Below are 27,104 nucleotides of genomic sequence, written 5' to 3'. Positions count from 1 at the left end.
AATAACGTGGCCTCTTCAAAGGGCCTGAGCAAATGGCATGTGTTACGCATGAGCTGCCAGTAGCTTTCATCAAAGTTACACAGGGGATTACTCCTGTCCTTAATTTTTCTGTTGATGCAGGCGGTCTTACATATGGAGCCTGGAATTCCAACGGGTGGAAACATTGCATATCAGCCTATACTGGGAGAGGCCGTTCTGCGCTACAACTGGAGGAGGGTGTGCTTGGCTTTGTAAGAATAGCACAGCTTCCTGGCCATTTTGAGAATGTCTTGCAGATGGGTTGAAGACTTCAGGAACCTGTTGACAACCAGATTTGCAGTTGTCGTAGAGAAAGCCACACATTGATTTCTTGTTGCATGATGCAGTGCTGTTCCTCCCCTGTGTGACTTCGTTCGCCCAGGCGAATGTGCCCTGCACATTTGGTATGATAGAGCAGCACTAGGACTTGTGGAGGCTGAGGTGGTGGTGGAGAAGGAGGAGGAGGGGGACATTGGTGCAGGACCAGCAGTTTGACAACGTGGAGGAGAAAGCAGCGACTCCTGTTTAAGTTGTTGGTGTGATTGGGCGGGAAGCAACTTCACCCAGTGGGCCGTAAAGGACATGTACTGGCTCTGACTGTAGTTAAAGCTCCACATGTCCGCAAGGTCGTGCACCTTGGAAAAAAACAATAAGCTCAAGGACTGTCCCACCTTCTGTTTCTACATATTTCTGAAGGGCTGGTACTGCCTTTTTGGAAAAGAAATTTAAGCTTGGAACTCTTCACCTCGGCTCGGCACAAGCCATTAGTTCAGGGTGCAGCGTCCACGACTTGGAAAGGGAGGAACTGCAGTACCAACAACTTGGACAGGAGCACAGTCCGCTTCTGCACCTTAGGATGTCTGGACGCATACAGTTGTTTCTTTGTCGCCTCGCTCAACGACTGCTGGCGCCATACGTAAGCGAGGAGCAGGAGCATCTGGACCGGGAGATGATGTCAAAACAAACAGCTCCCTTCAGCCGAACTGCTGGAGCCTTGACTGGCTGAAACGCCATGTGTGCCACTAGGTGCTGCTACTGTTGCTGCACCGGAAAGATGGACCACATCTCAGATCCATTTCTCCTAGGCCATTGGATAATGATGCGGCATGTGTTGATGCAGTGCCGTGGTGCCAACGTTAGCTCCTTGGCAACGCTTCACTTTCTGCCCGCAGATTCGACATATACACACGCTCGGCTCCTCTGGTGTCTTAAAAAAAAACTGCCACACTGCCCAGATGGTGATTTAACCGCCCTGAGTAGGCACTGAGTGACTACTACCGCCGCTGCCTTGCTGAGCCCCTGTGCCACTGCTTAGATCTGCTAATCGGTATTTGTACCCAATTGGCTCCCGTCCTTGCACTGCTGCCATCCTGCTGACTCATGGCCACAGTACCGACTTGCTGCCCGCTCCACTGCCTGACGCGCAAGCTGACACTCTTTTCGTCCGACGATGATGAATCCCTTGCTACACCCAGCTCCCAAGTGCAATCGGCTACATCATCGTCAATTTGCATTTCCCTGTCACTGCTATTCTCCTCAACGGTGTCAGTATCCACAGCCGGCCTACTGCATGAAGCAGAGGATGTCTTCCCAATCACTTCACTGCCAAGCAGCTGCTGACTGTCCTCAAACACTTTGTCCTTGCTGAATAGTGGCGCTGAGCCCATACCACCTAGCAGCTCTCTGGCTTGGGGAGATGAACAGGGCCCGGTTTGGTTGAAGACAGGTGAGGGCCGCTGACCTGCTCCTGGGCCATGCCAACTAATTGCTGTATCTGATGAACCCACAGATTCTTGGCTGGGGTTGTCAGATGTTATATTTGAGGAATTGGGTGACCTAGTCAACCAATCAACAAACTTTGGGTTGTTGATCAACACACTGTCGCTAGATGACAAAGGCAGTTCTGGCCTCACAGAGTCACCCCAGCTGCGACATCCCCTTACTGTGCTGCGACCTCTGCCTCCTCCACCGGCCACCTTTCTGTCTGACATAGTGGTTAATCAACTACGTATTTCTTGCTCTCAACTTTAGCAACAAAAATGTATAGAAATTTGCGTTATACAGATATCCCACAACGAACACCCTATAAATGGAGCGAAAATCACTCTATAAACTATATGTATTTGTCACATATTTCTTGCTCTCAACTTTAGCATAAAAAAAGTATGGAAATTTGTGTTATACAGATACCCCACAATGGAAACCCTGTAATTGGAGTGAAAATGACTGTATAAACTATGTGGATTTGACATGTATTTCTTGCTCTCAACTTTAGCAACAAAAAAGAATGGGAGTTTGCGTTATACAGATACCCCACAACGGACACCCTGTAATTGGAGCGAAAATCACTCTATAAACTACACGGATTTTACACTTATTTCTTGCTCTTAACTTTAGCAACAAAAAACTATTGTAATTTGAGTTTTACAGATGCCCCAAAACACACACCCTAGGAGAGGAGCAGAAATCGCTACAGCAGCTGTGTGGATATGACACAGATTTCTTCCTAGTCACTTCAATAACAAAAAAGAACTGCTATTTGGGGTATACAGATCCCCCTAAACGCACTCTGGGATTGGAGCAGAAATTGCTACAGCACAGTGCAGTAAAAGCAGCTAGACGCTACAGACAGCACAAGCAATGTGAAATGCAGAGATTGTAAATGGCTGACAGTTTTTATAGGGCTGTGACATCACATAAGCCTGCCGGTCACTGATTGGCTTACAGGTCTGCAGATGTCATCGAGGGTGTTCCTTTCTCCTTCCCAGAGTTCTCTGCCCGATGTTACACGTCCATTTACCGGTAGCTAAAAAGAGGGGGAAAAAAATTTTGTTCCCACGAATCAGCGCAAACTTCAGCTTCATGACGAACCAAATTTTCTGTGAAATTCGTACCGAATTACACTTCGTTCAAATCGATTTGCCCATCTCTACCGGGCATAGCTTCCTTTAGTCTGCGTATCATCACTGTTTGTTATTGCAATCCATTGTCTTCAACAATCTCCATGTATGTATTTTTAGTACATGTAATTTTGTCAATAAAGATTGTTTTCCTTTAATCCCTATTAAGTGTCACAGTCTTGCCTTTCTTCTCCTCTCTTGAGGGGTAAAATGTGCATCATAAAAGTGCTCTTCTCAGTCAATAGTGTGCTAGGGTCAGGAAGTAAGAGTTCTCCTTATGGAGAGTTTGCCAATTAAGCCCACCTTATAGGAGACTTATAGCCCTGGATGTTCCACTGGGAATTCTGAAAAATATGTCAATATGAACTCCAAGGTGGGAAATGAAAAACAATGCCTCCTTTTGCTATCTTGAATAGCAGTCCCCTTAACACCAAGCATGACAAGAAACCTAATAACATGATGTGGCATTAAGCCAAACCGGTATATCTATTCCAGAAGTATTCCAGATTCCCAACTGTAAATAGCATACTGTAATACATGGATAATAAAAGTGCTCTTTTCAATAAATAGCGCACACTAAAACGTAAAACTGTTGTTGTCTGTGAATAGCATCCAGTAAGACCTTGATTGTAAAGGTGCTGTTACAGTAAAGTTTGGTATGGCAGGTTTTTTGAAATAAGGAAAGCATGAATTGAGAGACAAGGACATGGACGTAGTAAGTAGGCGCGTTATGGTAAGCCCCAATAGGCCACACGAAGTTGAAGCATTGGTCAGTTACATGGCAAACCATGCATCAATGACTAGGACACCATCAGGGACATTTGTTTAGTGCTGCACTGCATGCAATATGCCACCAATATGGTCAGTGCTGAAGAGTTTGGAATACAGAGGTGCCGCAGTAAGTGTGAATTCATGAGCGGGGAGGTGGGAGGAAAGCAGCTACTGGGGACATAAAGTGGCCTTCGGGGCTGTCTCAGGCTACTCCACGCCCCCAGTAGCCTTTGATACTAATTATCATATTCACTGATTAAAGTTTATTTTGCCAGCAGCTACATCCAGGATTAAGTCAAACACTGTATGTAGCTGGGGCAGCATTAGGCAATATGTGTTGGGAACTAATTAAATAAGTCGTTTCCCAACAGTAGATTCCCTTTAAGAATTTTGTGCTCGTGGGAATACCCCTGTAAGGTCCTAGAGGATAGATTGCACATTATGCACTGGCTACTAAGGTAAATTTCTGAACCAGGGGGCTTTCCTGGACATATCAAGAAGGCGGTGCAGAACTATCAACAAATGTATATTAGAAAGATACCGAATATCCTGCCCCCACACCTTACTAAACCATTAAAGGGGTATTCCCATCTGGACATTTACATTTAATTTAATTCATTTGCCACATGTAGACATTTCTTCAATTGGATGTTTTAAAAAAAATGTTCCCGTGTGAAGATAATTTCTCATAAATGTAGCCATGTATTCTCTTAGAAACCAGATAGCTTCCTCGGATATGACCACCCCACACTCTAGCAGCAGTGGCCAGACATGCGCTATTGAGCTCTGCCTGACTTCCTGGCTTCAGCGATCATCACCACAGGACGGCTGTAGGACATGTAGTAACTCCAGGACATTTCCTATACAAAAACATTTTGTTTCTTTGTGCAAACCCTGCAGCATAAGTGGTCATATCCAAGGACATAGTCTTGTTTCTAAGGGACCATATGACTACATTTATAGGAAATAATCTTCACAGAGGAACATTTTTCTTTATAACATCTAATTGAAGAAATGTTTATAAAAGGCAGATTAATAAAACTGAATGTGAATGCCCAGACGAGAATACCCCTTTAAGTAAAGTGGCCAACCCCTTTGAATTAAAGAGAAGAAAAATCATGGTACATCCTCTATGTTCCTTTGCAAATTTAGCTTCTTTGGTGCAATATCTTCCTACATACTGGGGTTCATTTACTATGGGGCTTTCCCGAATATTACCTATTTGGGCCGTTTGTTTCGCAAGCCATGCACTTACAAGCACCAGCGGACCTTAGCGGGGAAGTGACACATGCAGGATATTGAGCGCACAATGTAAGTGAATCGCGGCAGCTGTGTATTTTCGTCGGGGAACGCACCTCGGGGATCACACAGGGACGGGTAAGTAAATGTGCCCCATTGTCTAGTGTTTATAAGCAGTTTATTAAATAGTGAAAATAAACGAGGATAATAGGAAAGTAATAAGTGATGACGTTCTAGGAAGAAATAAGAGAATCTATTATTCCAGGAACAGATTTTATTCGTAAAAAAATTGGTTAAGGCCACTGCACAGTATTCATTATTTGTCCTAAAGGCTTCTGTATGTAACTACCCAGCATGTATTTCCATGTAAGGTCTAAAACCATATTCATATTTCTTATGTTCCCCTGTCTATTACAGCAGCTCTCGGCTGTGCTGCTGCTGGAACTATAAGACAGGTCATTACAGGAAGGGCTTCTTCTTGGCTTTGTCTTGTGTTCTATCCTCCTCTATTACTCACAGTCTTGTATATGAATATGCTTATTGCTTCCAGTAGCGATATACAGATGATATTTACTGCACATTTAATACTCCCAGACTATTGTTTTTAGTTTCTTCTCTTGCCCTGTACAACAGAACATAAATTGTGGAAAAAGCCAACAAAATACAAGTGATAAGGGTCTTCAACTGTGAATGAAAGTGGTATTTTCAACTGGGCATTAACATTTAATTCATCTCCCATATACAAATATTAATTTAATTGGATGTTATTAAAAAATCTACCTGTGCGAAGGTAATTTACCATGAATGTAGCCATATTGTCCCATAGAAACAAGATTGTTGTCCTTGGATACGACCACCTCTGCTGGATTGATTGCATAAAAAACTGTGGTAATGAACATAGATTCCAGGACTCTATTGTCTTCACACAGGTAAATTTTTATTCATAACATCCATTTGAAGAAATGTATTTATACGGCAGATGAATTACATAAAAGCATAACTATAAAATTACTGACAAAAGTTAGTTTTAGCATAGCTGGAGTGAGATTTTGAAAACAATTCCAATGATACTCGTATCATAATGCTAACTTCTCCCTAACCTGAGATAAATCTGGCATATTTAACATAATTTCTTATTACGTCAGATTAGGCTATTCCTGAAGTGGATAGGTTCATCCTGGTTGTGACATCAGCTCAGGACACTGAAGCCAGAACAGGACAGCATGTTTGTTTAAAGTATGTGATGAGTCATATGATTTTCACATCACTGAACTTCTTTAGCCAGAACACTTATGTCTTTCAAATGATGCATGTTTGTAATTGGATAACTTGAATCATGTTATGAGTCACATGCTTGTGACATCACTCAAGGTCCTATTTCTTTTTGCACTCTACTACTGACACTCCTAACAAGCCTCCTGTTGTCTCCAGCAGTTCTATATGGTTTCTGATGGTTACCAGGAAGTATGGCAAATGAATATTAGCCTGGGGGGGGGGGGGAGAGGGCAAGGTAAAACCTCTGCTAGCTGCAAAACACCTGCAGTTATCTAATTAGAGTAAATTAGAGAATTGCTTATTTTTGCTTGGGCAGAGTTAGGCAAAAGTTTTTATATTTTTCAGTTGTACTTTAAGTGTGAATGCCCACATGAGAATAACCCTTTAAATATATAGACAAAGTATACTATATGCGACAGTAACAAATGACATAGGCAACCATTTCTGCATCATATTAAAGGTAACTTGACAGGTTGTTTGAGAGCGTTAAATCACCAACATATTTGTCTCACTCCTATAATTCCAAGAAATCTAGAGAAGGACACCAGGGATCTACTGATTAAAAGCTGACTTGTCATTTTGGTGCTAGGTTAAGACAAGTGGCTATCGCATGGCCCCATAAACATGGTTATGGTTTCCACTGTCCTGTGCATGAGGCGACTGGTCGGTCTGCAAATTATAGAGCAGGCCCAAGGGCGTAACTACAGTGGTAGCAGCCAGAGCAGCTACTATTGGGCCCACAGTGTCAGGGGGGCCTGTCACCCAACCTGACACACTAAAGAATGGAGGATATGCACCACTGTTTATATATTATGCTGCACATTGTACAGTATACTGTATATATAAGTGATATATATATATATATATATATATATATATATATATCTGTTATGTGTATACACTGCATGTGTGTATATATACTGTACGTTTGCATATGGCACTGCATGTGTGTGTACATGTTCTATATGTGAGTGCATGAGTTTATAAATGTGTGATTGTAACTCGCATGTTTGAGTATACAAATATTTATCATTTTTTAAAGCAGGAAAAGGGGTCCCATTCAGAAGCCTGCTTTGGGGCCCTTCCGCTCCTAGTTGTGCCCCTGAGCAGGTCCTGCTTTGTAAGTCGTGTAGGCTGATGACACACAGGCTGCAAACAACAGGACATGGGCCATTTGTGTGCAGGAGGGCTGAAGGATAGTGGTACTGAATAGCTTCTACGGCCAACACCCCTTCTCCATAGTAGCAATTGTAAGTAATATCCCTTGTCAGTTGTAGCAATCAAGCTGGTTTGTAGGTGGTATAATGTTAACGCCCTTTTAGATGGAAAAAGAAATTGTAATTTGTACAGTAAGTTGTTAGTGGTCCTGGGAGTTGTATTTAAATGTTACCACAATTTTGGTAATACCGTGTCTCTCCTTCTCTCATTCTAGTCCCATTACAAATAACAGGCAGATGTTATCACAGACAAATTAGTAAATTATCAATGATTGTTTGCTCGCAGCACATTTATCACCGCACAGTGACTGCAAATGTCCTTTTGATCTGTGATGGATCATTCTACTGTGTATGAGGCCCTTCGGAGTAAACAGCGACTAATGTCAGTATGATAGAGAGACCTACAAAACGGTGCTGATTGTATCAAAGTCTTTGGTTATCTGAGTGCTGGGCAGTGACTTAAGGTACTCCAGGTGTCTTCTGGCATCCTCTTGGTTATGTCTGACATAATAAACCACATAGGTTATCACCATTGTAAACCAACCAAACATAGTAATGAACATGGCCACATCTGTTGTCCTGTGATGGATGTTGCAAAAATTAATGCCTGAGTCTAAAACCTGGATTAAAGGTTTCCCCACATATTCCTCTTGTACTGAAGTCTGGCAGGAAATATCATTAACCGTCTCTGGGTCCAAGTTCAGTTCCCTAAGCATCTCCTGCAGTGAGCAGTCACAATGTAAGGGGTTATTAGAGAGGCGGATTTTGCCTTTTAAATTGGCCAAAGCTTCTTTGGGGATACTTTGAATCTGATTTCCAGACAAATCCAGAAGCCTCAACCCATCAGTAACTCCTTTAAAAGCAGACAGTTCAATCTTCTCAATAGAGTTACGGGAAAGGTCAAGTTCTTGGAGATAACTCAAGTCCTTAAACGCATTGTTGGGTACCTGGTGAATCTTGTTTGCATCAAGCTTTAAGGATACTGTATCCATGGGAAGGTCTATAGGTATTTCATCCAGGTTTCTTGAACTGCATTGGACCACCATGGCACCATTGCTGTCTGAGCACTGGCAGCTTTTGGGGCAAGATACAATGAATTGGAACTGGAATAAGAGTAGCAGAAGTCCTTTGTGGAAAATAAAGTCTGTACACTTCAATGTCTGCTCGGCTGGGTGCATCTTATTGACATACACCTGCATTGGGTAGAATATTACTTCTAAACGCTTCATCCAAGAAGAACATACTTATGTAGCAATTGAATAGAAATGTGCGCCTGGCTCAGTAGGAATTCTCCAGTCAGCAGCCATGGTAAGTATTTGTTTCTGCAACAGCCTGTAAAATGAAAGGAAAGAAATATCATCTATGACAGCAGTTTTGTTCCCTATTTCATCACTTTAAAGATATGCAGAACAATATAAAGCCTATACACAATATCAAACATAGGTGTCTCTGTCTGCCACCACAATAAACATGAAATAATAAGCTCAAATTCATAGCAATATGTTCTCTGCAATGGGACTATTTATCTAAGGAACATCTTTAGACACAGGAAAACTATTGCTTTAGTTAGTGGATGAATATACAATAAGCAATGTGCATAAAACCTTGAAACGTCAAGTATTAAACAAGGGACCTTTACGATTTGGTATTCAAGTACACAACTGGTGACGAGCAAGAAAATCATTTTGAAAGAAATTGTTAAAAAACAACCCACTCAATCATACAGAGGCGATCCATCATCTTTATCTTCATATTCACAAAATGTACATGGGAACAACATGTTTCCTGGCTATGTAAAATAGCAGCATTACTCATTTCTGTTTAATAAAATCACAATTTTATTTTATGCAGTCGAAAAGGTTTAAAAAATGTTACCTTACAATTAACACCATCACTTGGTCAAGCAAATACATTTATGACCAGATACACCACAATATTCTAGCAGGGACACTACCAAGGAATTGTACATGTTTGCTAGTCACAATAAACAAGAGGGATTGTAGCTTCACCGCAATAAACAATATGCATACACCCCAAATGGAGATCAGAAAACCTACTGTGCATCCCTAAAATGTTGTGTCCTAGCTGACCCAACACCTCAGAACATTATAGGAGGACCTAAATACAGTTATCTTAACAGAACTCACATCAGGGTAGTGAAGCAGTAAAGATTGGACAAAGAAGCACAATCCTCTCTGACTTTCTATCCCATACTGGTTCAAATCTACATCAAAATCAAATATGATAAACCAGGGACACTTACTCATATATCCAGGCAACGGGACTGTCGTAATCTTCTTTTATTTGTTATCTATGGCCCTCTTCCTTAAGAGGCTACCAAAGCCCTACTGTGATCTTGCTTTACAGGCTGTTACACTGTCTCGCCCTTCCCTCTGCCACAGTTCCTGGATCAATGAGTAATTGCCCCTGGTTTATTGTGTTCGATTTTGATGGTAGATTTCCTTTAAAGATCCTGCTTCCTACATGATATGATATACACTCACTTTTCTCCTCCTCATGGTCCTGAGCTGGATCTTTCTGGTGTAGCGACACGCTTGTGACCAGAATCCAAATAATAAACATTGAAAGGTTTGAAAGTTCCGATCACTTGTCAATCGTTATATCCCTCTTAGGTTCCTACTTCAAGGCACCTGACTACTTGTGGCAGTAATGACCAAAGTATGACATGCCTGTCAGAGGTGACACACATAGGGGCAGATTTATCAAGCAGTCTGAAAGTCAGAATATTTCCAATTGCCCATGGCAACCAATCACAGCTCCCCTTTAAAATATTCATGAGCACTGGTCAAATGAAGGCTGAGCTGTGATTGGTTGCCATGGGCAACTGGAAATATTCTGACTTTCAGACTGCTTGATAAATCTGCCCCATAGACTTTTTTGGTGACAGGCAGCAAGCTGGCAGAATTCGGAGTAAATGCAACTCTCCTGCACAGTGCCCTTCATTAACTGAGGTAAAAAATGTTCACGCCACACTCTAAGCAGTGGAGCTGCCCGGCCTGTGGTTGCTGAATTTGTCTGCTTTTGCTTCACTTCATGAAAAATCAGCATCTTGAGGTTGGGCAACTCTCCCGCTGAGAGTGTGGTGTGAACAGGGGACATCTTACCTCCATTGGTGAAGGGGACATCTTACCTCCACTACATCTATTACTGTACTTGCACCCGGTAAGTTGGGAACAATAGAACTGTGTCCCATGTTGCCCTGTCAGCAGCAGACATCTGGACCAAGGTCCATTCCTTTGACTGCAGTGTAATAGGATAGTCATATGTGGCCATTATCTTAAAGCAGCTACCAAAATCTCATCCTGCTGCCAGTGTACCTACCACAGTTACCGCTCAGAACACCCATCCGACAATTAACCCTACCAAGACCGCACTGTTAATCCACTGCACCGCAAAACAGTTACTGATCAGCAATTTTAATATAGTAATATAACGTTTTGCTAAAAAAAAAAATCACAAAATTATTGATTTTTTTTTTTTTTTTTACAAACTGTGACACATGGAGCTCAAATGGATGCACAACACTTCCTTAAAAAGGACATGAGTTTTTGTGGAATGTATGAAGTGGTCAATGCTACAGTTCATGGCAACAACTAAAGAATACATAAACTTTGTGTCTCCATTGTTAAACTGCAAAAAGTTATCATACAAGGCAAATATAAAGCACATAGCTGGACATACCACAGGATGGTGTAACAGGCTGGCGCCAGCACCCGGCATATGCGGACAAGTGCCAGAGCCCAGAGGTATAGGAGGGGCCCACTCGAGTGCTGAAAAAAAATTTGCACTCCACCTCCCCTCCCAATCGTTCTAGTGTTACTTTAAGACACTGGTAAAAATGATCACCATGGCAGCTTGTACAAGTGTTTCCCCTGTATGCGCTGCCATTCATTGATGCACGCTATGTGATGACGTCACATGTTGTCCAATCATGTGCATCTAGGGTTCGGTTCTGGATTTGCACTGCAGTCCAGATTACACCTATAGGGTTATAGCGGAAGGCAGAGCATGGTGCTGATCGCTTCCTGCTGTAATCCTGCATCCTGTGAGTTGGATCCTGTGTCTTTTGCCGGCGCAGAGGATGCCAGTACTATTGGTTATGGGGGACATGTTACTCTTGGACACTGGGGGGGGCCTGTGATTGATGGCTATAAGTGCCACTGTTACTGTTTGAAACTGACTATTGACTATGGCGGGCACTGTTACTATTGGCAAATGGAATCTATGGGCTACAAAGGGGGTCCTGTGAGGTAGCTACTGGGGCCCAAATGACAATTTGCTGCTATGGGGGCACTGTGACTATTTGCTACTGAGAGCACTGTGACTGTGTTGGCTAATGTGGGAAGTATGCAAAAACGTTTTCCAACACCTTAACAACAGCAAAAACTTTTTAACACCTTGGAAAACATTTTTGCATACTTCCCAGAATTCCCTAGTGGAGCATCTATGACTTTAAGTCTCCACATGCCTTTAAGGTGGCCTTAATCTCTTTGTCAATCTCTCCATAAGGAGAACACCTACTGTCTAACCCTTGGCTAATGCGGGGCACTGTGACTTTTGTCACTCTACTGGTTTTCTGCATAATGCATCAGGTCATTTAAATATAGAAGTTTTGTGTGGAAGGGCACAACATTTGCTAATCCGCACCTGTGGAAAGGGGGCACTATTGTCCTCTTATATTGATGCACTTAGTGCCTAGATGTGAGTTCACTGAAAAGGGGCCCACTGAAACCTGGAGCCGGCCCTTGGGTATAACAATCTAATTGCTAGGGATCTGGCTGATGGGACTCCCATTGATCACAATAATGGATTCCCCCTTCTCATTGAGTGAAGTGGCAGTGGAGGCAGTAATACTGTATGTGCAGCACGATTTTTTAAATGGACATGTTAGGTCTTGCAAACTCAAGAGACTGAATTGAGTGATCCCTATATGACCCATCTACACCAGTGCGTTCCCCACTCTCAGGCCGCCCTCCTAGTCTACAATAATCAATAATCGTTAGTGATACATTTGCAGCATAGAGTTCCCTTCAGAGGAAATTTACAGTATAATACAGCAAATTAAAACATCAGTATAAAATATCAGTATAAAACTTGACATTTAACTACTACTTGACATTTAACTCATTATTGATCATTTGTTTTAATGGTTTATATTGACAATAAAGGAAATCTACCATCTAGATTATACTTTTCTTAGTAGATTCCCAACGTCTGCCTCAACATTGTGTAGTTTATATCTTGTAAACCTGCCTATCGCCTTTTAAAGTTCTGAAGTTTGCTAGCTCTATGTACTTATTATTAAAGTATTACTATTAATAAATTGCATACAAGCGGTCCCCTGCGTACGGACATCTGACTTACAGACGACCCCTAGCCTCTACCCACTGTGACCTCTAGTGAAGCTCTTTGGATGCTTTACTAGGGTCCCAGACTGCAATCAGCTGTAAGGTGTCTGTAATGAAACTTTATTGATAGTCATTGGTCCCATTACAGCAAAAAATTTAGGAAATTCAATTGGCACTGGGGCAAAAAAAAAATTTGGACTGGAGCTACAATTATAAAATATGCCGTTATGAGTTACATACAAATTCAACTTAAGAACAAACCTAAAGAACCTATGTTGTACATAACCCAGGGACTACCTGTATTTAGGCCTCAAGTACATGATGTATGCTACGTACAGGGCGGGACCTGGGCGTAGCATACCTTCGCCTGGTAAGTGAGCACTGCTCACCCCTCCTCCCGCAATTTGTGTGGACAGAAATCTGTTCATGTGCATGGAACCTTACAAGGGGGGACCATTTGTTTGATGCATTAAGAAACAAACATACCTTGAGAATGCTGTAGCTAAACTGATGCAGAAACATATCTTGTTTAATCCCTGAACTGAGTGGTTTTGCTCAAAAAACAATTATTATTTTAAAATTATTATAAAATTATGATAATGAGGCTCTGTCACTCCTGTGGCTGCCTCGGCACTCTCCACTTACCCTAATTATGCAATGCTCCAGTCTTGTCCCACCCAGCACAGGCCAAGAAACCATCATCCCTGTGTTTTCCCAGAGGGTGCGGTCACACATTGCAGTTACAACTGCATCTCAATCAGTTTTGAGGTGGTTTTAGGTGAAGTCTTGTTAATTTCACAGGTAAATCATATTTTCTGAACAGATTTCCTCTTCAAAATTAAATTCACCCGTTCAGTTCAAGTCTTTCACCTGTTAAATTAAAAAAACCAAGGGTTCTGAATTTTATCATTCCTTTTTGAGCAAAACCACTCATTTCAGGGATTAAACAAGTATATCATCAGCATCAGTATAGCTACAGCATTCTCAAGGTATGTTTGGTTCACAATGCATAAAAACAAAAGGAAAATTTCCTTTAATTATTTTCTCTGGAAACTCTCAAGGACAATCAATTTGCTGACTTCTGGATGAACTGTGGCTGTTATAACAATGTAACCTGTATGGAAAAAGCACCTCCCCTTTCCCTGAGGGAGAAAGGGGGAGGGGAAGTTTTCCTGCACAGTGTAACAGTCTGTGAAGCTACAGCATGGAGAAGCACTGCTAACACTCAATAAGGCCTTCTGACTCATTAACATAATTTTAAAAGTTGATTTTAGTAGGAAGAAAGCCATGTTAATTGTGTTACAGGAATCTGAACTTTAGGGTATGGACACCCACGTTTTAATTAAGCTTGTGAATACAAAACGATGACAACATTAATAAAAACAGGAGAAGTACTTGGTTTTGATTTAAAAAATGGCATAAAACCACTTTAAGATTTTCTTAAAGGCACACTCCAGACTGGCAGACAAAAATACTCATGAAAAGGACATTATTGTGAGAGGAAGTTTAACGACTTGTATTGATTTATTTAATATTTCTAAATTTAAATGACATTATGAGTTATACTGTACATAGCAAGCGGCCGGAAGGCTCAATGCATTTTTTTTGTAGCAGGGTCCTTTTATACTTTATCCTGCCAGTCTAAATATAGAAACCTTTTACTTTGTTGGAAAATCAGTATAATACCAATTAAAGCCCTTTTGCCATTTCCAGGGTTCTCTGGTCATTTGTATTCTGTGAGATTCTTAACACCACTCGCTGTCTCTTACATCTGTACTGCTGCAGCATCTCCTTAGAAAACTCTCTGCCCGTTGCTGTGTGATGTTCGGCTTCTCTATGAAATCCTGAGGCTGAAAGGAGCTCATTTCATTAAAAAAAATCTCTCGTCAGATGCTGTTTAAACAAACTCATTATAGGCGGAAAAACAGTTCCCATTCTGGAGCCTTTCATGTGTGTGATAGGAAATCCTGGAATAATAAACCTGGATTAGCTATGCCTTTTATTATGTCGGTTTAGAATTTTTGAGTGAAATAACTAACGTGAATGAAAAGCTGAGCGACAAAAGTAAGGAATGAATCCTTTATCACTATACACTGATTACATTGCTTTATTACAGACCTTCATTCATTCTTAATGTGACAGCTTGTTTATTCTGTAATAAATACAGTACCTGAGAGGTAAAGACTAAGGTAGAACATGAATACTAATGAGTTTTTAAGAAAATGTGTTGATCAAAATATAAGCAAAATAATATCAATCAGCTGCTTTCATATATTCTATAGGTGACAGTTTATTTTCTTAGTTCACATCTCCATTAAGTCTTCAGTTTTTTCCTTAAGTTATTGTGAGCCAAAATCAGCCCTGGTCACAGCCCTCCCAGTATAAAGCTTGCCAGCCCCTGTAGTGTATAGCCTGCAAGCCCCTGTAGGTTATAGCCTGCCAGTCTTTGTAGTTTATAGCATGCCAGCCCTTGTAGTGTATAGCCTGCCAGCCCCTGTAGTGTAAAGCCAGCCACTCCCTTTAGTGTATAGCCTACCAGCCCCTGTAGTGTATAGCCTGCCAGCCCCTGTGGTGTATAACCTGCCGGCCCCTGTAGTGTATAGCCTGTCAGCCCCTGTAGTGTATAGCCAGCCAGCCCCTGTGGTGTATAACCTGCCGGCCCCTGCAGTGTATAGCCTGTCAGCTCCTGTAGTGTAAAGCCAGCTACTCCCTGTAGTGTATAGCCTGCCAGCCCCTGTAGTGTAAAGCCTTTCAGCCCCTGTAGTATATAGCCTGCCAGCCCCCTGTAGTATTTAGCCTGCCAGCCCCCTGTAGTATATAGCCTCCCAGCCCCTGTATTATATAGCCTGCAGATCCCCCTCCCCAGTATATAGCCTGCCAGCCCCCTGTAGTATATAGCCTGCAGCCCCTGTAGTATATAGCCTGCAAGCCCCTGTAGTATATAGCCTGCAAGCCCCTGTAGTGTATAGCCAGCCACTCCCTGTAGTATATAGACTGCCGGCCCCCTGTAGTATATAGCCTGCCGGCCCCTGCCCTTCCGTATATAACCTGCAGCTCCTGCCCCCCCCCCCCCACAGTATATAGCCTGCAGCCCCCCTGCCCCTGATATAGTGCCTGTAGAAAAAAACAAAAAGTATACTCGCCTTCCGACATCCCCCAGCAGTTCCTTTTCTATCCATTGCGGCTCCAACATCGGCTCTATGTTGGCGCACAGTCTGTTGCTGACGTCAAGATGCCTGCGATGGACAGTACATGGACACGAAACCGATGCCGCGAAGGTTAGAAGAGGACCTGTTGGGCGGGGGGACCTGTGGATGGGGGCCTCAGAACGCAAGTAGACTTTTTGTTTTTTGTTCTGGACTCGAGTAAAAGCCAGGTTAGGGTTTTTCAGCACTGTTTTTGTGTGCTGAAAAACTCTGCTTAAACTTGAATATATACAGGCGGTCCCCTACTTAAGGACACCCGACTTACAGACAACCCATAGTTACAGACAGACCCCTCTGACCTCTGGTGAAGCTTTCTGAATGCTTTACTATAGTCCTAGATTACAATGATCAGCTGTAAGGTGTCTGTAATGAAGCTTTATTGATAATCCTTGGTCCCATTACAGCAAAAAATGTTAAAACTCCAATTGTCACTGGGGCCAAAAAATTTTTTTGTCTGGATCTACAATTATAAAATATACAGTTTCGACTTACATACAAATTCAACTTAAGAACAAACCTCCAGACCCTATCTTGTACGTAACCCGGGGACTGCCTGTACTTAGTCTTATTTTATCTATTTAAGTAGTCAGACGTTATTGCCCTATGATTTCCTGATTTCTTCATTTTTTAGTCGTTAGTCTAAAAAGTATTATTAATATATTGACCTTATTAAAAAGTCAGTAGTTTTTTAGTGAAACTGAACAGGTTAACGACTAGTCGTAGCACTGTGGCACCGGGCACTCCTGTTATGAAGAAGTATTTAGCTGTGATTTCCTAGCAACCAGTGTGTCAGAAAGCATTCAGCTGTTCCATGCAATAATGTAGTGATACCGTGCTGACTGCAGGAGAAGGGGATCAGCAGCTGGGGGAAGCTTAGTCATGCTAGTCATGCTCTGCCCCTTCCAATCCTCATCTGTAGCGAATAACTACGTGGGCCCACAACTATTTTACTATATTCTCTGCATGGGATTAAGGGCTGTTACTGCCATTATATTTTGTTAATGATATTGATGTTATTTGTTATTTTCTTTATGGTATTTTTACAGCATATGAACAGCTTTTATTTTGGTGCTTATGATTGTTTTTCTTATATTTAATATTATATGCTATCTTTTTAACCCCTTAACTACTAGGTCCTTTTTGGTTTTTGCATTCTCATTCTTCACTCCCCACCTTCAAAAATCCATAACTTTTTTTATTTTTCCATGTAAGGAGCTGTATGGGGGCTTCTTTTCTGCGAAACATATTGCACTTCATAGTGGTAGTATTTAATATTCCATGCCATGTACTTAGAAGTGGAAAAAATTCCAAATGTAGTGAAATTGGTGGCAAAATGCATTTGCAACGTTTTCTTGTGGGCTTGGATTTTATGGCTTTCACTGTGCTCCCCAAATGACATGTCTACTTTATTCTTTGGGTCGTTGCGATCACGGGGATAACAAATTTGTATACGTTTTATCATTTTTTCATACATTTACAAAAAAAACCCAAAAAACTGTATTTTGCCATGTTCTGGGGCTAATTACTTTTTTATACTTTAGTGTACAGAGCTGTGCGTGGTGTCCTTTATTGACTCTTTTGTTGACGTTTTCAATGCTGCCACTGTATGGCCTTTTGATCACTTTTTATTGCATTTTTAATATTTTTCAAAATGGTAAAAAAGTGGCATTTTCCACTTTGGGCGCTATTTCTGTTACTGAGTTAAACAACGGAAATTTTTTAAATGTGGTAATACCTTACATGTTTATGATTTTTACTGTTTATTCATATCAGTTCTAGGGAAAGAATGATTTATTTAACTTAATTTTTTTTATTATCTTTTTTTCATTTTTTATTTTTTTTTTTTAGACTCCCTAGGGTACTTTAACCCTGGGTTGTCTGATTGATCCTACCATAGCAATACTTCCATATGGCAGTACTTATATGGCAAAACTGGGAATTTTACACATCATGTATTACAATGTGCAAATTGTGGGTGGTACAGGTGGGTGTTTGCTGTAATATGCAGCAAACATTCACTGACTATGGAGAGGGTTCAGCCCTCTGCTCACCTGCAGCCATCAGTAAGGGGTTAATGGGAGTACTTTAATTTTTGCCAAATATTTTAATCAGGTGGGGGATCTATTTTCCCCTGCCACCTCCTTTTTTTAGTGTTACAAATGAAACAATTATCAGTATCTGATATAGAAGGGGGAAGGGTTGTTCTAGAAACCTCTAAATTTAGGTATAATGGAATTAACCTCTTAGAGCTCCACGCCGTACTATTACTAGCTGCTGATGCTGTATGAAGAGGGATCACTGGGTGAATCCTCGATATACATTAGTCTATTATTTACTTAATAAATATTCATCGAAGGTAAAAGTATCTACTTACCCATTGATCCCACCAGTGTGGATATCATTCTAAAATTGCCGCGCCTGCACAACAATTGTCGCCATGGTTACCGGATATACAGGATGACGATTCGACCTGGCTGACTATCTAGCGCGCATGCGCGATAGCGTGCGCCAGAGAGAAAAGAACTTACCAATCGCGTCTCCATGACAATGCCGCTCGTACGACGGCACAGGTGGGAACCTATGAGGAGCGAATATCAGAGGAGGGACCGTGCTTTCCTCCTAACCAATTACCGTCCATTCTGTTGGACTTTGTACATTCTTTAAGGTGTTAACTGCTTGCATAGGTATTTAAGAAGTGTCTGCACCACATTTGTGTCTGTTTTGTGGCGCGGCTGCACTAGACACCATGCGACACAAATTTCTGCACATAAAGAGGCGTTCCAGTGCTCAGACGGACCGTGTGCCAGATTTAACATGCAAAGTCCGAAAGAAGTGTGTCACACGTCCTATGTTAAAAGTGCACCAAAAATACAGCGGTGCACTCAGTTGCGGCAGTGCAGGGGGCGCAAATATGTTTTCCTATGCTATTAGCAAAATTGGGAAAATTTTAATCTTTTTTTTATACCTGTCACAGTGTTTCATAGGATTTGTCCTGCTACTGATGGGCAGCTAACGCTGTATGTACACCGATGTAGGGAAGACTGTGAGCCCCTGACTTCACTAAATGGTAAAACATAGAGATTTAAATATTCAAAATACTATTTCATTTACATCAGGCATATAGACTACACAAACATAGGTACACATAGAGTGAATATTTTTTTATAAACTTCAATTGTCATAAACAAAGTATAACAACAGTCACCTGATCATCATTATCTAAGCACACCAGATACTCCGACATAAAATAGTAAGATCTGCATACTCATAATATAAGAAACTGTAAGAAGACTCTGTAACCACGTCTTAATCTCAACCATCTGAAATATACCATGATGACCCAATAAAACGATCCTGCTGGTTTTGGGTCCACCCAAAGCAGATACACAAAGAAGGAAGTGAAAACATAAAAAGGGGGGTGGGGGGTGGGGGGTATTAGGACACAATGTACAATCTGCTAAACTCTTTCTGCTATTTAAAATGATGCATGCAGATGCCACACTATAAACAATCTGCTCATCTCCTCCTGCTCTATAACATGCTGCCTGCAGATAGGACATTTTGTACAATCTGCTCAGCTACTCCTGCTCTATACCATGCAGTCTGCAGATAGGACACTTTGTACAATCTGCTCAGCTCCCCCTGTTATTTAATAGGCAGCCTGCAGATAACACACAATGTACAATCTTCTTAATTTCTCCTGATAGAAAACATGTTTCATGTGCACCACGTATTGCCCTTCCTGATCAATAACATGTTTCCTGCAGATTACACTACATTTTCATGTCAGGTTTCCATCAATGTCTGCCATATTTGCCATGCACCACATTCAATATAGGAAAGGGCAGGAGGTCAGGCAGAGCCATTAACCGTATGCCCGCCTTGGTCAGAGGTAAAACAGGCATAGGGTTAATTTGTTAGGAAATAGGTGTGGTGGGGGCAGTGAGAAGGGGAAGGTTCACAGGGAAGGTGGGCTTACCTGGTATAAAAGGTTAGGCCTAAATTCCTGCTTCCTCTTTGTACTTCGTCACACTGGAGAGATGCCCGCCCTTGAGTGGAAAAGATTTTGTCACGCAGCCGTGGGATAAGGCCTCGGGATTTTAGGAGTAAAGATGTTGTAAGGTTTGGCGCTGAGCTAACCTGGAAGTGGGTACAAGTTGTTGGGGTTACCTGCGACATATATGACAGCCCCCGAGCCGGTGTGGTGTGGCAGGTAAGCAGATAACAATTAAGTATAATTTACAAATCACCCCTCTTATGCCTTGTCAGTTCGGTCTGCAAAGCACTTTATACTGCTGTTGTTAATAATGTTTATAATATTTTATTGTTAATATGTTTGTTAATAAAACAGGCTGCTGTGGCCTTATTTATTCCACGCAGTGTCTGTATCTGATTTTCTAAAGGGGGGAAGAGCTTATGGGTTGCACCGAAGAAGTAAGTTTGAAGAAGGATAATGGGAGGAGAGTGTTGGTGAATATATTCAGGTCTGTCTTTTATCCAATTAGTCAGTTTTATAGATACTTTTAGCACCTCAAATGATGGGCATGACACAAAGTAAGCCAAAGTTTTGTTAAGTAAGATAACATTGTTTAATTTTTTATTTTGCCTGTTGTGTGGTCACATTAGTAAATCCTTAAGTGTAGCTAAACCTAAAGCAGCTTTTCTATGTCTTTTTTTCTGCTCCTTCTTTCTCCTGTAGTGAGCATTGTATTTGCAGTTCTGTAAAGAACAGAGAGCTAAAGGAGGCTAATGATTAACTTTTTTGTGATTCAGCTCTCTGAGACTAATAGACTATCCAGGAGCTGTCTAAAAAGAATTGTGTGGTTCCTTTATCTCTCAGTTGTCAGTGGATACGGGATAGAAAGGTGATTTAAATAAACTGTTTAAATAAGGAAGAAAGGCAGAGGAAAAAGAAGTATTGAAGTATATTACAAAGTTTAAATTTTTATCTGCACTATTCATTTATGCAACTTTTTTAAGTTTGTCTCTTTAAGTTTATTATTATATAATTCATACTTTATTATTCCATAGTCGCTTATCTTTTCATTTTATTCACCTCACCAAGTTTGCATCTGCTTTGGCCTAATATTCAGTTTTGGGAATTTTATAGAAAAAACCTTAAGAAATATATTTATTAACACCTCCATTATTGTTAAAATAATTTTTCCTGGGCTTCATTTAACCTTTGATCCATTGTTTGACTAGTAAAAAAATAAACATTACAGATCCTTGGAAAAAAATTCCAAAGAAATAATAATAAAGTACAAGAAAAATTGCATGCAATTGAATAAATATAAGCAGATTTAACAAAAGTTGCAGGGAGGTACAAGTCAATACAAAGTTATCCGAAAAAGTAAAACTTTAGCCTTAGACCTGAATGGTATAAATAACTCGCTAATATAGCGTATAATGATAGCATCCTGATGACACATCGTATTATGCTCGCATTAGTATAAGTATATTCCTGGTTCATGATAACAACAGCTGTTAGCTGAATACTTTAACTATGAGTGTGCAACACCCCTACTTCTCACATGTAATACAATGCAGGGGATAGGCTGGAACATGCACCCTATAACTATTTATTTGCACGAAACTACCCCAAATAATCTTAATGATTAAATGAAGATCTGTGACCAGATAGTCTATTACCATGTTGCTGGTAATTGAAGGAATGTGCTCATACTGTCTTTTGGATAAATTGGAGTATTTTCATCTGTTCTGTGTGGGAAATTCCTTAGAATTTTGCACAGTTATTATATCAGAACTCTTTGTTGCTTTAACTTGTCTTTTGTAGCGTTATCCTTGTGTAATTACTTTATATAGAAAGTCAAACTCTAAATTTATAGTTACTCTTCTTTTTCCTGGCTTTGGCATGCATTGCAAAAATAGCTATTTTTACATTTTTAACTAACCCTATATCTGTAACGTGAAATGAAATGAAAGAGTTCTCCAAGGCCATCTACAATCCTGGAATTTATACCCATGTTTAACTATCCCTATATCTGTAAAAAAAAAAAAAAAAAACCTTTGCATGTTATTTTATCTATAGGTTCTATGTAATTTGTATACACAATTATTTATTTTTTAAAATATCTATGGCAAAAATGATTACTATATTATGAAACTTTAATACATAGTAATGCAACTCTGTCAATGACTGATTTTAAGTAAAATAGAATAGTATACAATATGTAATAGTAGAAGTGTAAGGAAAAGGAGACAAATGAGTTCTGCTGATCCTGCCAATAGACAGAGATAAGTGACACATACAAGACGTGTATTATATAATGGCACATCCACCAGGAACACTTACCGTTTATGGCTCTGATGTTGAGGTCCTCAATCTGTAACTTCAGAAGATGTCCCTGCCCCAGGTGCAGTTCATTCAAAAAATCCTCAGTACATTGCAACACACTGATCATCAACACTTCCAGCAATTCCTGCCAATATCTCCAGCATAACAGCAGACAATCAGGATGGGAATTTGCTGTCCCAGTGTAACAAGAGCTACACAGGCAGCTGTATTATGTATTCTGATGCTAAACATGTCCATAGGAGTCACACTCACCATGTGGATAATCAGCTCTTTAACATCACAGCTTGCTATGTCTTAGAAATGCTGAAAAATTGCATGAAAGAAAAACATCAGCCCAAGCAGCTCAGGGGGAGAGAAGTGTGCCACAAGTTCCCATGCAGGGGGCACAGCAGGAGGGGCACAGGGCAGCTCTCCTCTGCTCACATGCACTTGTTGCTATTTCCAGAGACCACAGAACCCATTCTGTTTTTCAGGCAACATCAAGACTCATTCAGACCAATCAGACTTCCTAGGGGGCAGTAACTGGATCTTGTCTCTTCCCTGTCAGTGAATTTTCTGTAAAAAGCCTTTTCTGTTACAGGCAAACTGCTCACAGCAGACTAGTGTACCTAATGCATTCCCTTGGGATATCTAAGAAGGTGGATGAAGGAAATGAGCTTATCCAATATTCTGCTACATACGCTAGAACTGATTCCTATTACTACAGGTGGCATGAGCATTTTACAAAAGTATGGATGATAGAATAATGGAGACATTATTGCCTTCTGCGTATAACAAGCAAAATGTAAAAAAAACAGATACACACTGTGCAGACTGTATTACACAACACTACACAATGTGTTATCATGACAGGTTAAAAAAATTAAGAAGAGCAAGTTATCCAGTGCTATCTCTAACAGCTTGTGAATTATTGGTTCTCATTGACATCTTTATGTAAGATTCTTACATCTTACATACAGTGGGTGCAGAAAGTATTCAGACCCCTTTACATTTTTCACTCTATGTTTCATTGCAGCCAATTGGTAAGATCAAAAAGGTAATTTTCTTTGCTCATTAATGTACACTATGCACCCAAAAACAGAAAAAAAGATATTTTTGTTAATTTATTAAAAAAGAAAATCTGAAATCACATGGTCATAAGTATTCAGACCCTTTGCTCAGTATTGAGTAGAAGCAGCTTTTGAGCTAGTACAGCCACGAGTCTTCTTGGGAAGATGCAACAAGTTTTTCCCTCCTGGATTTGGGGATACTCTGCCATTTTTCCTTGCAGATCCTTTCCAGTTCCCTCAGGTTAGATTGCGAACGTTGGTGGAAGCCATTTTCAAGTCTCCTCTGCGATGCTCAATTGGGTTTCGGTCATGGCTCTGAATGGTCACAGAGTTGTTCTGAAGCCGCTGCTTTGTTATTTTAGTTGTATGCTTAGGGTCCAGAGCACTCTGGAAGAGGTTTTCATCCAGGATATCTCTGTACTTGGCCACATTTATCTTTCCTTCCATTACAACCAGTCGTTCTGTCCCTGCAGCTGAAGAACACCCCCATAGCATGATGCTGCCACCACCATGTGTCACTGTTGGGATTGTATTTGGCCGGTGATGAGCAGCGTCTGGTTTTCTCCACACATATCGATAAGAATTACACCAAAAGATCAATCTTTGTCTGATCAGACCAGAAAGTCTTATTTCTCATAGTCTTGGAGTCCATCATGTGTTTTGAAGTGACATTAGCCCGAGTGCCTCTGGCTTATTTATATAATTTTTAAAATGCTTATTCTTTGCAAGTCTGCTGTTTCTCTATGCACTAAAAACAGTTCCACTTGCTGAACAAAAAAGGTAAGTGCTACACATCTACCATCAGTGTTAGGTACATTATATGTTGGAGGCTGGGGAGGACATAATATACAGGGGCCTGTGGGGGACATTTTATACTTGAGGCTGCGGAGGACAATAAATACTGGAGTCTGTGAGGAAATCACTTACTGATGAACTTCACAGGGAGGACACATGGCTGAAGAGGAGACATGGTGATATGGAACCTAATGGAGAAGATAGAGAACAACTATATATATTCTTAGGATATGACAACTACAGGCTCTGGATGGAATAGGTAGGGATCTCTTCTGTGTTTAGTTTATTTTGGAAGCTCATTTGAGGGGAGTTATGTACAGGAATGGTCACTAATGAAAATTCAATACATATGCATTGGGGCCCATGCCCCGGATCTTTTACGACCCTAGCAATGCCCCTGCACAGGCCTATAATGAAAGGCTGTCTACCTGCAGTTCTTACCATACAAAAGTGCATTCAGGTAGCAGCCCTGGAGATCTGTGTTACTACAACCCTGCATGTTCTGCAGCAAGGCTGGGAAAATGGGTATAAATTCCAGGATTGTAGATGGCCTCGGAGCACTTGAGATTGTCCTCACTGGATTCTTTAATTTCTGCATTAAAACTTCTCCCCACTGTTGCAATATCTAACCAGTAGCCTGCTAATGCTTTTACTCAGAGCAGAGAAAAGGGGCTGAGTTCAGACTGGAGATCTCATACACCAGGTCATTAAAGGAAACCTACCATTTGATTTGATGCATTATGGACCAAACATACCTTGAGAATTCTGTAGCTACACTGATGCAGGATCATATCTTGTTTAATCCCTGTGCTGAGTGGTTTTGCTGATAAAACAATAATACAATTATGATAATAAAGCTCTAACTCTTCTTTGCTTGGGCTCCACACTTTTAGCACATTGGTTATGCACTGCACCAGAGAATGATGTAATCACATTGTTGTGCAGGAAGGCAGAATAATCAATTGCTGCACCATCCCCCAGCTGCTGTGAGAGTGATCCAGCTCAGGTTGATTAGTTATGTCTTGACTAACCTCCGTGTGTAATGACAAGCTCTGTGTGTTGTGTTTATGTAGGCAGCCAGCCACACTAAGCTTTCCCAACGTCCTGAATTTTTACAATAGTTTTTTTCAGCACTCAAGTCAGGGATTAAACAAGATATGATTCTGCTTCAGTGTAGCTACAGCATTCTCACGGTATGTTTGGTTCATAATTGTCACGGGTGCCTCTGTGACCCCCCTCCCGGGTCGCAGGGGCACCCGTGCCGCAGTCCATGGCTGCCCCGGTCCCCCGGCATCTTACTCACCCCGTCCCGTTCCCACGCCAATTCCGGCAGCACGGCGCGCGCGTCCCCGCCTCCTAGGGCGCGCGCGCCACCTTTGGCAAATTTAAAGGGCCAGTGCGCCACTAATTGGCGCTGCCCATTTTCACCAAATCTACTTAAGCCTGCCTCTTCCTGTATCTCTTGCCGGATCTTTGTGCCTCACAGCCTGAGAGAAAGCTTTACTGCGATTTGCCTGCGTTCCTGTGTCTCCTGTGTCCCTCTGTGTTCCTGTGTTACCTGAGCTCCTCTGTGTTTCCGTGTTCCTGTGTTCCTCCGTTCTGCTGTTCTGTGTTCCCGTACCCCTCTGCTTGGACCTCCTGTTGCTGACCCCGGATTGAACCCTGACGTTGCATCTCTGCCGCCTGCCCTGACTCTGTGCTTGGACTTTGACCACGAGATTGACTGCCGTTCTAGTACCTCAACCTTAGCCTCCACTGCAGACAAGTCACGCCTGAGGAACGATCTGGTGGTACCACGCCGCAGCTTGTCTAACCCGCTTTGCGGCGGGCTCTGGTGAAAACCGGGTACCACTTAGACTCCGGTCCCAGGTAGTGACTTGAGTCATCGTCTGCAGTGGTCCAGTGGATCCACCACCCGCAAACCTGACAGTAAGATCCGGCCATGGATCCCGCTGAGGTTTCGTCTCCCAGTCGGCCCGATCTTGCTATGATTGTGATGCATCAATCTCGGCAGATTGCCGCACAGCGCGAGCAGCTGGAGCAAGTCACCGCCATGCTGCAACAGTTGCTATCTACCCAGCATCAGCAACAGGTCCCTGAAGCTGTTCCTGCAACTCCTGCAACTCCGGCTGTCCTTCCTGCTACCGAACCCAGGCTACGTCTTTCTATGCCCAGCAAGTATGACGGGGATCCCAAGTTATGCAGGGGCTTCATCACCCAGTGTTCTCTACACATAGAGCTCATGCCGTCCCAGTTCGTCACGGAGCGTTCCAAGGTGGCATTTATCCTCAGCCTCCTCTCCGGGAAAGCTCTGGCCTGGGCTACTCCGCTTTGGGACAGAGACGACCCGGTCACCTCTACACTTTCGGCATTTCTGGCAGAATTCCGGTCTGTTTTCGAAGAACCAGCACGGGCCTCCTCTGCTGAGACTGCATTGTTGAATCTGCGTCAGGGAGATTTATCTGTTGGAGAGTACGCCGTGCAGTTCCATACCCTGGCCTCGGAGCTCACTTGGAACGACGCAGCCCTGTCCGCAGCTTTCAAAAAAGGACTCTCCTCCCATGTTAAAGATGCTCTGGCCGCTCGTGATCTGCCGTCCACTCTGAGTGGTCTAATCTCTCTGGCCACCCAGATAGACGTGCGATTTAGAGAGCGTGCCGAAGAGTCTCTTCTCGAGCAGCCGCAAGCTCGTCCAAGACGTCTCTCTCGCCTGGCTCCTGTCTTCCAGAGGCCGCTCCAGTCGCCAGTTGTATCGTCTGCCGAAGAGCCTATGGAGGTGGACAGAGCCAGACTCTCTTCCCAGGAACGCAACAGAAGACGACAGGGAGACCTCTGCCTCTATTGTGCGAGTCCTGAACATTTCATCAGGACGTGTCCTCTCTGTCCTCAACGTTCGGGAAACGCCACCACCTAGGGTTCTTGGGAGAAGCGTCCCTAGGTGTGTGC

The 27,104-nt window shown here is 42.0% G+C and overlaps 1 protein-coding gene across 4 annotated transcripts; it reads right to left on the bottom strand.

Moving 5' to 3' along the window:
• Positions 1 to 5,136: 5,136 nt before the first annotated feature.
• Positions 5,137 to 22,817, bottom strand: LRRC3 (leucine rich repeat containing 3). 4 transcript variants are annotated; one of them, XM_072121271.1, is made up of 3 exons: positions 16,661 to 16,730; positions 14,559 to 14,756; positions 5,137 to 8,752 (listed from the first exon to the last, which is right to left on the bottom strand). In XM_072121271.1, the coding sequence occupies exon 3, from the start codon at positions 8,647 to 8,649 to the stop codon at positions 7,822 to 7,824; it is 828 nt and encodes a 275-aa protein (XP_071977372.1). In that variant the 5' UTR covers positions 8,650 to 8,752; positions 14,559 to 14,756; positions 16,661 to 16,730; the 3' UTR covers positions 5,137 to 7,821. The 4 variants fall into 4 exon arrangements, with proteins under 4 accessions (XP_071977372.1, XP_071977371.1, XP_071977373.1 ...); XM_072121270.1 differs by lacking the exons at positions 14,559 to 14,756; positions 16,661 to 16,730 and adding an exon at positions 22,312 to 22,817; XM_072121272.1 differs by lacking the exons at positions 14,559 to 14,756; positions 16,661 to 16,730 and adding an exon at positions 22,567 to 22,817.
• Between the last annotated feature and the right edge of the window lie 4,287 nt (positions 22,818 to 27,104).

The sequence above is a fragment of the Engystomops pustulosus genome, chromosome 8, assembly GCF_040894005.1.
Source record: "Engystomops pustulosus chromosome 8, aEngPut4.maternal, whole genome shotgun sequence".
NCBI lineage: Eukaryota > Metazoa > Chordata > Amphibia > Anura > Leptodactylidae > Engystomops > Engystomops pustulosus.
This window is presented reverse-complemented; position numbering and strand designations above follow the sequence as displayed.